At 51.0% G+C, this 10,447-nt stretch overlaps 1 protein-coding gene across 2 annotated transcripts in view; it reads left to right on the top strand.

Annotated features, from left to right (window-relative positions):
- The first annotated feature begins 1,225 nt into the window (after window positions 1-1,225).
- The window catches only part of RGS9 (regulator of G protein signaling 9), a 72,087-nt gene continuing 62,865 nt past the window's right edge, over window positions 1,226-10,447 (top strand). For both annotated transcript variants that reach the window (XM_077163641.1, XM_077163640.1), the window contains exon 1: window positions 1,226-1,428. In XM_077163641.1, coding sequence (XP_077019756.1) covers window positions 1,372-1,428 — 57 coding nt within the window. In that variant the 5' untranslated portion in view covers window positions 1,226-1,371. The remainder of the gene's footprint in view (window positions 1,429-10,447) is intronic.

The following is a 10,447-nucleotide window of genomic DNA, read 5'->3' as shown; positions in this document are numbered from 1 at the left end:
TAGAATCAAGAAATGCTTAAGCTGGACGGTCCCTCATAGTTCATCTTCTCTGGAATAACCCAGGGTGGTTTCTATAGAACAAGAGGCCAAAAGATGATCGATGGGAAAAGGGCAGCATATTCCAGCATGTTAACTCAGGCCTCAGCTCACACCAGGAGCACGTTTCTCAGTAGCCTGGTTTGCTTGGCAGGATCTCTGGTTTTCTGCAGTGGATAGAAACCAGATTCTTTAAAGTGGGAGCTCTGTATCGGAAGTCCATGCAAAGGGTCCTGGGGGAACCGACCATGAACCTCTTGAAATTATTTGCAAACTTGAGTTAGCGTTGTATGTTTATATTGTACACACACACACACACACACACACACACACACACAAGAGTGTTTCCTGTGTTCACAGCTTTCTTCAGATTCTTACATTCTATATGACAAGAAATACGGACTAGAACAACTGCTTTAACGAGACATCAATTAATTATGACTTCTTGAGACAAACCCCTCTTTGTTCTCTTTCCACTTAGCATTTCATCTTCTACACTAGAGGGCCATCCAACCTGTATAAATGAGAGAAGATCCTTTATATGACAAAGCTTTTGGATGATTATTACAGGGGCTCATTCTTTCATTTTTTAAAAGATGGTAGCACTGGGAAGCAGAGAAGTAACCTGTAAGCTGCCCAAAGCCAGACAGTTGGTCAGTAGGGTCGATGGCCTCCCTCTCTTCCTTTCTGACCTCCTTTCTTCAACCAACACCTCACCAGTTCCTCTGCTACCCGGACAACAGAGCACCACCGATGATTTTCTAAACCGTTATGGAAGGCCAAGCACCGTTAGCACATTTCCCCATTAAATAAGACAGCCCTTCTGTTATATAGTGTCATTCCATTTTTAGTTTTTTACTTTCTCAGGTAAGGAAATTCAGACCTAGAGATTTCAAGGCACTTGCCCAATGTCGCCCAGCTGGCCCGTGGCAGAGCCAGGATGGGAAAGCCCGGGTTTATCAATCCGTTTGCACTGCTGAGACCGCCGCGTCTCGCGTCTGTTCATAACTTGCTCCCCGGGTGAAAAGGCTCACTCCCGGCCACTCACCTGAGGCCCCGCGGGGTCCCGGCCGCGGCGGGCGCCGCCCCCTGGTGGCAGGTTGGCGCCAGCGCAGTGCATGCTAATGAGCCCGGGTGCCGCTCGCTGATTGGCGGGCGCGGGCTCCAGCCGCTCTCCCGGGCGCCTCGTGCGGGGCCGGGGGCGCCCCCCGCAGCCGCCCGCCCCCGCGGATGTCCGGGGGTCGTGGGAGCCCCGCTGGCTTTTTAAATCTGGGGCCTTTGCAGTTCCTCTCGCTCCCGTTTGTGCTCTGGTTCTGAATTCATCCAGGGTCCAGGATGACAGTCCGACACCAAGGCCAGCAGTACAGGCCGAGGATGGCCTTTCTCCAGAAGGTACAGCCTGCCCTGGGCTGCGGGCGGGGGACGCGGGGGGCAGCCCCGGGAGCGTGCAGGAGCTGAGGGGGTTCGCGGGGGGCAGCCCCGGGAACGTGCGGGAGCGGAGGGGGGATCGCGGGGGCAGCCCCGAGAGCGTGCGGGAGCTGGGGGGGGGGGTGGCACGGGGCCACCAGGAAGGCTGTCCCCGTGCCGGGTTAGTGTGTTTTGGCTTTTATTAGATGGCTTATTTGCTGTGTGTGTGTCATGTAAAGGCAGTAATGATTAGGTTTCTGTGTAGCCTGTTTATGGAGGAGAACCTGAAGCCACAGGCACTGCTTGGGTGGTCCGCTGGAGGGAGAAAACAACCTGTTACTCAATTCATCAGAGGCTCTGTCAGGCTGGAGACAGTCTCCTGATATTGTTAGAAGACACCCAGATGTTCAATTAATTAGCACCTACCTTGTTGCTGTTTTTCTGATCCAAAAGTGTAGTATTTTAAAGTAAATGTGTGTGGAGAAGGGAGTGTACCATGAAAATGGTGTGCTTCGAGGGGTAAAGGGCCACTGGTTTCAATCCCCTGGGATCTGTGCAAGAGCGTGTGTGAACATGGACCCGTGTGTGGGTATCTGTGTCCCTGTGCCCACGCTAGGCTCATAACTTTTTCCCTTTGGCTGTGAATGTTTTTTCTCAGCCCAAGTGGCCAGACACGGGGCTGGTCCCCTGTGGACATGTTGGAGGTAGAAGGCATTTGTGGGGTGATATACTGGGGACGAAGTGACTCATTTTGTTCAGGGCTTTTGAGATAATTGGTGTCTGAAAAGATTTACAGAGTTTTGGTCTCAGGTCACCTGTCTGTCCTTCCTCCTGTCCAGAGCCACTTTTCACCACAAAGCCCATCTTCTTAGGCTTATCCTGTTGAGTAGAATTAGCCAAATGCTTTGTGAGGAGCCTGTCCCTGTGCCCGGGGCCTCTGGACTCAGCAGATTGGTCCAGTTAGTGACCAGCTGTCCTCATTTGCCCCATGTGGGACTCTGAGTTCTAAAACTGGGACATCCCAGGATGGTTGGTCTCCCTGGGTCCACCTACCCGGAGAAGCTTGTGCTCATATCACCAGGCAGTAGAGGTGCAGCAGACACCTTGTCTTCCTCTCTGTTAACCAGGTGGGACGAGCATCATCTAGGAAAGAAGCCCAAGAGTTTCTCTCCTGCAAACACCAGTTCCTAAAAGTAGAAGAAACCATCTAAGCCTGAGACCAGAAAGCCATCAGTCATCTTTCAGGATCTCTCCCAGGGCTGCTGCTTCTCCCAGGACAACTTTAGCTTAGAGGCTCAGAGAGTAATTGTCTGGACACATTCTGTTTGCTTCCTGAATCTCAGGCATTCTTTTCTATCATGACTATTATATCCTGTTTTCCTTGGCTATCTGGCTGGTGCCTTAGTTTCCCACTTCCCCTCTTCTCCTCCAGCCTCCCCTCCTTCACGCCAACTTTCATACACATACTGATTTTCTTTCCCAAACCAATGCTGAGCTCCTGCACCTGAAACCCTCCCTTGGCTTCCTGTGGCTTTCCTTTCACGGGAGAAAGCCCAGCCTTCTCAGCCTGGCTGAAGTCCTGCTCTGGGCCCATCTCCCTGGCTTTCCGTCCTCCTTTCTTTACACCTGTCCTCTAGGGAGAACTAGCTACCAGCCCTTGGCCGGCGCTGTCGCCACAGTGACTTCCTGCCTGTTCCAGCAAACCCTGTGCTCTTTCTCCCCTTCTCACCTGCCAAGCTCCCACTCCTCCTTCCAGGTTCAGCTGAAGGTGCCCTCCTCTGTGAAGGCCAGTTCTCCTGACTCCCCCCTCCCCACCTGCCCCAAGCACATCTGCTTCAGCACAGCTCCTTGCTGGGCTGGATCCTTTCTTGGTCTTCTGAGGTTTTTGCTGGGTCCCAGAGCTCCTTAGAGTAGAAACTGGGGCTACAATCCAGGTCAGCATAACAGGTCTCGGGAGCCTGGTGCCTGGTCCCTTAAAGATGAACCAGCTGCCCAGACTTCTGGAGAAGGGCCCGTATTAAAGGAATGTGGGCATGGGTGCTGTCCTTCCCCTCTGGCTCAGTGATTGTGCATGAAGTAGGCCGTGTCCTTAGTGAGAAGCTGCTCATCTCACATGCATTGTTTCATCTATTCCACAAGCCAATGGCTAGTGTCACCATTTTAAAGAGAAGGAAACTGAGGCTCAGAGATGCGAAGTGACATGGACTAGCCCCACAGTCACTGAGTGGGGAAGCCAGGAAAAATCACAGGACTAGCCATGGTCTGTCATCCAGTGGGGTGTTTGTGCACTTGTGCACGTTGTAGGAGGCTGCGGGACAGCCCGGCTGAATGTGCCTGGGGGCCTGAGAAGTGAAAGGTGTGTAGGGAAGTCCAGATGGAGAAAAGGAGAAGACTGTTCCAGGCTGAGGGAATGGCATGTGTGTGGCCGAGAGGCATGGGGTTCTGGTGGGTTTGAGGACATGCTCTGCATAGCCAGTCTGAAGTACAGGGGGGAAGAAGTCTGGAAAAGTAGACAGTGGCCAGGCGGACCCTAAAAGTCCTTTTGAACCTTTTGACGGTACACTTTTATCCCATAGGGGGCCATTGAGGACTCTGGAGAGGGTGGCTGTGGTGGCTAAACGTCGCTCTCTTGGGAGCAGGTGGGAAAGGCTGGGAGTTCTTCTATTCCCTGGGCTAAGAGAGTTCACTTAGGGCCTTCTTTCTCCCTTCTCCCGCAACTCCCCGAGGCTTTTGCACCCACAGCCTCTGGGTTCGGACTCCGTGCTAGCCATGGGCTGAGATGCTGTGCCAACTGGGTGCCGCCTGCCTCTGCTTTCTGGTGGCCTGGTGGTGGGCACCCCCGCTGGGGTGGCAGAAAGAGGTGGGGAGCCCACCAGTCCAGGGGCTCTGCAAGGGGGAGTCAGTGGGTAATGAGCAGTGGATGGCAGAGCTGGGTGGGTGGCTTGCGGTGGGTCCGGTACTGGGGTGGGGGCAGGGGGGCTGCTTGTCCCAGTTCTGGCCACACCCTCTGCGGTTCTCAGATCTCAGATCACCATCTCAGCTGGTGCAGTTGCCGCTGCCCTTGGGATTCCCCGTGGGTCTCACTTTCTTGATGCCACCTGGAGAGTCCTCCCCTTAGACTGCTGTGCTTCTGGCCTGTCTGCTTGGGAAGGGAGTGCCGGGCCAGAAACATCAGGGGACCCGGGCAGAGGGTGGTATCTTTTGCTTGTATCGTTCGTTCACTCAGAGCGCACTTGTATAACTGAGCACGTACATGCTAGGGCTGTGCCAGGCGCTCGGGGCAGCAAGGGGATTGAGACACAGCCCCTGCCCCCCTGGGCTTAGAGCCAAACGGAGAAAGACAGGTGCTTAGATAAGGAGAATACCTTGTGGCAGGCATTGCTGGAGGATGTGTCTATATAACATACAAAAGGGGGAATGGTCATTTCTCCTGGGGTGGACAGATCAGGGTGGGGTTCATAAAGGGGGTTTGCAACGGAGGCAAGATTTGAAATATTAGAAAGTTTTTGCCAGGAAGGTGGGATAATGAGTGATGATTTAGGCAAATATGAGATGGCATGTAGTTTGGGGGACTTAGGAGTGGCTGGGATGCCCAGAGCTGGCTGCAGACAGATTAAGGGGGGAGGGGGTGATAGATAGAAAGGAGGGCAGGGAAGCAGGGCCCAGAATCGGAGGGCGTTTTATATGACGTTGAGAGTTTGGAGCCTTCTGGGTCTGCCGGAAAGCCATTGGAAGTTTTAAAACCAGGGATGAATGAAATGAATCGCTTTATATGCTAGAAAGATACTCAGATTCGAGGGCATCAGTGGTTCTCAAACCTTGGCCGTCCTTTAAGATATTGATATGGAACTCAGAGTTTGCAATTTGCTTGGCTTGGGGTGGGGCCCAAGCATTGGTCATTTTAAAGGTGATTTGAATGTGCATCTGAAGTGAAAGTTCTTGAGGCTATTTGACAGTATCTGGAGACATTTTTTGGTTGTCGCAACTGGGGGTACTCCTGGTATCTAGTGGGTAGAGGCCAGGGAGGCTGCTAAACATTTGGCAAAGCACAGGACAGCTCCCCACAACAATGAATTTATATAGCCCCAAATGCAGATAGAACAGCAGTTGAGAACCCCTGGGCTAGAGGATGCACTGGAAGCTGAGACAGACGCCTGGGTAAAGGCAGAGTCTGACAATCCAGGACGGAGGTTAGAGGACCTTCCACTAAGCCGGATTTAGTGGGTAGATAAAAGAGGTGTTAGAACCCCAAAGTAGATGGGAATGTAAAATGCTGCGGCTGCTGTGGAAAGCAGCATAGCAGTTCCTCAGGAAGCTAAATGTAGGATTATTCCGTGATCCAGCAATTCTGCTCCTAGTGATAGACCCAAAGGAATTGAAAACAGGGACTCAGACCTGCACACTAATATTCATAGCCACATTGTTCACAGTCACCAAAAAGGTGGGAACAACCCAAGGCCCACCAGCAGATAGATGGATAAACAAAACCTCGCACAGACACAGAATGGAATATTATTCAGCTGTGTAAAGGAATGAAGTTCTGATCTGTGTTACAGCGTGGGTGAACCTTGAAACCTTGGCGCTGCGTCAAATGAGCTAGACACAAAAAGACGAATATTGTGTGATTCTACTATATGAGGTCCGTAGAACAGGTAAACTCAGAGATAGAAAGCAGATCCCCTAGGTGTGAGGAAAGTAGAGGAAGGGAGAGTTGTTGCTTGGTGAGTACAGAGGTTTGTAAATTTAGAAATTAAAACACACAAAAAGTCGAGTCAGAAGAAGCTGGTCACTGCGTGGCGGGATCATCTGGGAGCTCTCTGGGCTTTTGACCAGGGTGGGAAGGTCTGGTTTGTGCAGAGGGCACCGCTGAGCCTGTGTCGTCAGGGCACTGGCACGGGGCACTGGGCTCCGCAGGCAGCCTTGTTAGCACGAGCACATTCTCTTCCACTAGATAAACAGCCCTGTGCTTCTGGGTCATTTTCCTCTTCTCTGTACATAAAAGTACTGATGATTATTGTCCCCCTGGGAACTTTTTCTGGCTTCAAGGAAAATTCCATCCCTGAAGATCTTAGAAGTGAGTGACAGCTCCTTAATGCACGCAGTAGTGTGGGGCTGGGTGGGTGGGACACCGAAGCCATCAGAGCCGTCACTTCTGATCCCTCTGTGCTGACGGGCTTCCCTGACATGTCCTAGCATGCTGGCATGTGGAGGAGGGAACATGAGCCCGACACCCTCATTGCCCCCAGCCCGGGGTCATGGCAGTGGCCTGGTTTGGCAGCGTCTGTTGCCTGGGAACAAGATCTGATGGATTCTTCTTGGGAGGAGCCTAGAGACATGGGCCTTTGCTGCTGGGGTGGCACTCACTTTTTGCAGGGCCCCTCTGAGGATTCATGGAGAAGGGGGTGAGGCTTTCGAATAGTTGGGAGCTAAAAGGCAAGAGTTTCCCTGGAGAACTTCAGAAGCAATTCAGATTCTGTCATCTCTGCAATAGGCAAGGGGTTTTTCTGATTGAGTCTCCCAGAGATGGGGCCATGAGCCAGGAATTCTGTCATTTCCTTGTTGGGGGCATGGGGAGACGCTGTCAGAGCTATTTATATGAGGAGGGGTCTGAGGGAAATTGATCGGATTCCTCATGGACCAAACTCCCTAAAAAGTTCGCGAGGCTCATGTGATGTGGCTTCCTCCCCTCAACCCCTCCTCTGTGAAGGATGCTACACCTGCTAGAAAGAGATCTGACTCCCCTCATTGTGTTTTTAAAATAACTCTCATTATTCCTCCTCTGAAGGTTATTTTCAAACTCTTTATAAGTTGATTTTTTTTTGATACAAAGAGAAGGAATTAAATCTGGTAACTTTTTATTGGAGAAGCTCAAGTTTCCCACAGGTTTCTTTTCCTCCTTCGATACGTGGGTCCTCCTGTTTCCATGAAACACTGTCATTTCCTCTCATAAGGTATTTTGAGTCCATATGGGCTTTAATCTGGTGGCTAATGTGGAAAAGGGCTCCATCGTTAGAAAGTTAATGGACTTTGGGGGGTACCACAAATTGTGGTCAGGTGAAAACTCTGCAAGGAGAGACTCCTACAGACCATGACGCACCCCCCGCCCTGGTCCCCTGGCCACCTCCCAGCCCACCCTCCAGCATCCTCCTGGGGGTTGCTCTTTGCTCCCCCCTTGCTGCTGTCACTCAGCTGGCCCAGTGGTCTGAGACCCGCCAGGCCCCTGATGCCCAAGGGGGCACGAGGCACAGTGTGACCCTCAACCTCCAGCAGCCAGCTCAGTCCGTTCGCTTTCCCACCAGGGGAGGCCCTGCCTTGTCACGTCATCCCTCCCTGTGCAGGGCAGCCCCCTCCCCACCATCTGGGGACATCCTGCCTTACTCACTGGGCACCCCTGCTCCATCATCTCTGCTCTCCTCCTCCTCTCCTTTTCTTTGCCATTAGCATCTTCCCTAGTTTTTTGGGGCATGATTCAGTCTGCGAGGGTCCTCTAACAGCTAATTTCTCTGTGCATGGCTCTGGACGAAGCCTTCTAAGTACTAATCTTATTTAATTTTCTCGACATCCCTGCCACAATGTACATACTATTGTAATCTCTGTTTTACGAAGAAGTGACCTTTAGTGCAATTTAGTAATTTTCCTCAGGCCTCTAGCTTATGAATTGGAGCAGGGGTTTGGACAGAGCTTTTTCTGACCCAAGAGCCCTAGCTTTTATATTAGTTGACTTTGTTTTTGTACTGGTTGTCTCCCTGGCTTTTTGAGGGAGACTCAGTAGAAACTTCTGTTTAGTTAACAGAGCTGGGGTTTTGTCCTCAGACATCTAGATGCAGCCCTGCATGCAGACTTTCAGATGTATTGATTGCATGAATGCTTCTGATGTTAACAGTCCTAATCATAACCGCAAACATTCGTCTCTCTCCTCGTAAAGCCATGTCTACACAGTTCTTTGATTAGACAATGAGAGGAGCCGCGCCGGTGAACAGAGCGCATATCATTCTTGTGCCCGTTTGCTGGTGGAGGAAGGAAAGTCGGAGACGTTAAATGAGTTGCCCAAGACCTCACAATTAGTAGAAAAAGGAAGCTCTCTGATGGCGGTGGGGACCCAGGGTTCTTTTTCTTTAGACCGCAAACACATTCCAGCTGCACAAGGCCTTTGGAAATTGTAAGGGACTATGCAGTGTTGGGGAGTGTTCTTTTAGTAAATGGCAGGAGAGTAATGAGTATGTAACTCAGGTAGTTAAACTGAGGGAAGCAGGTGGCTCAGTGAGCTGTTTAGTTTGGGTGTGGCTCGAGTTTCAGGTTTGAGGTGGCATCTCCTCCACAAGGACATGGCCAGCTGTGCGTGGCTGCCAGAGCCTCAGGGGAGAGTGGAGGGTCGGGGAAGGACGGGAAAGGCCTTTGTTCCTTCTTATCCTTTTGCTCACTGTAGCCCCTTCAGCCCCGGAGGCCCTTTCCCTCCCTGCTTTTCCTTTCTTGTGCCCAATTTCTCCCCGTCTTTTTAAGATTCACTTGAAGAGTTATCTTCAGGAAGCCTTACCTGACCCCGTCCAGGGACTCCTGCACTCTAATCAAACCTTCATCGTTGTACCCATTCCTGTAATGTTCTTGCACTAGCTAGTGAGCTCCTGGGATGCAGGGACCACATCGTCTCACTCTGGTTGTTGAATGACTGACTGAGCGTCTGCATTGCATCTGGGTCAGGGGGAATGGATGGTTTCCCCATCAGTGAGGGCTTTTCTCATGGAATGTGACATTCCCAACCTCTCATGGAAGGCCTTGTTGACATCACACCATAGACGCTGAATGGTGAGAAACTTTGGTTATCTTTTGTGAAGAGTGCCAAACATTCAGTTCATTAAAAACACCCCTCAGTTGATTATTTTTCCATTTATTTTTTTCAAATGCAAAAATATATATATTGTTTAATAAAAAATTTTAAATACTCTAAGGACTATCCTTGGCTGTTTGCCTACTGTTTGGTATTTCGTGGGCAGCTCATTGATTCTCTTTGGCTTCATCTCTGTCTTCTATACTCATTTCTCTCGCTGATCCTTATCTCTTCTGAACTTGGGGCAGTCATTTCCAGTAGGCTGGCTACATTGCCTTGGATAGCTCAGTAGTTTTTCAAAGTCAGTATTCCAAAACAGACACATTGTCTTCCCTGTTTTCTGTTTTGGTAACTAGTGGTTCTGGTCTTTAGGTTATAAATCTTGGCATTATTCTCTGCCACTTTCGTTGAACCACCCAATCATTGCAAAGACAGTTATTCTCAACTTCATTAGGGCTTTAAAAACCACCTTCCCTGCCACCGCCTCCCTTCATGTATTTCTTCATGCCATAGCTATTTGTTGAGTACTGCTGTGTTCCCGGCACCGCTCTAGGCATTTGGAATACAGCAGGGAATGCAACAAAGACCCACCCTTGAGGAGCTCACCTTCTCGGAGCAGGGGAGATGTACAGCACACCAGTAGACAATATGAAAAATAGGTAAATCATCTGGTCTGTTGGGACATGCATAGGAGCTCAGGAATGCCATGGGTGGAGTTTAAGGCTGCAGCATTAAGTAGAATAGCCCAGGAGGGCATCGTGAGACTATCAGAGGAGGGAGGGGAGGCCGGTGAGCTGACGACCTCTTTTGGGAGGGGTGGTTCAGGCAGAGGAAATGGTCAGAGCAAAGACAGACAGGAGCCTGGGAGTGTGGGTGGCATGGTCGGGCGGCAGCAGGGCGACCACTGTGTTGCATGGGACCGAGCTGGGTCGGAAAGGACTGGAGAAGACAGAGGCAGGGTCCCAGACCACGCCGACCAGGAGGGGAACTTTGCCATTTATTCCAAGCAACATAGCCACTGAAGGGGGTTGAGTGGAGTGATGTATTTTAAATTAATTTAAAGACTCACTGTGGGTGCACTTTTGCGACTAGGCAGGGTGGCAGCTGGCTGGAAGGGAGCCCCATCATTTCTTGTCTGGACTACTGAAGTAGCTCTGAATGGCTCACCCTGCTTTTTTC

This window comes from Tamandua tetradactyla, chromosome 6, assembly GCF_023851605.1.
Source record: "Tamandua tetradactyla isolate mTamTet1 chromosome 6, mTamTet1.pri, whole genome shotgun sequence".
NCBI lineage: Eukaryota > Metazoa > Chordata > Mammalia > Pilosa > Myrmecophagidae > Tamandua > Tamandua tetradactyla.
Note: the sequence above shows the minus strand (reverse complement) of the source record. Positions and strands in the feature narration are given on the sequence as shown.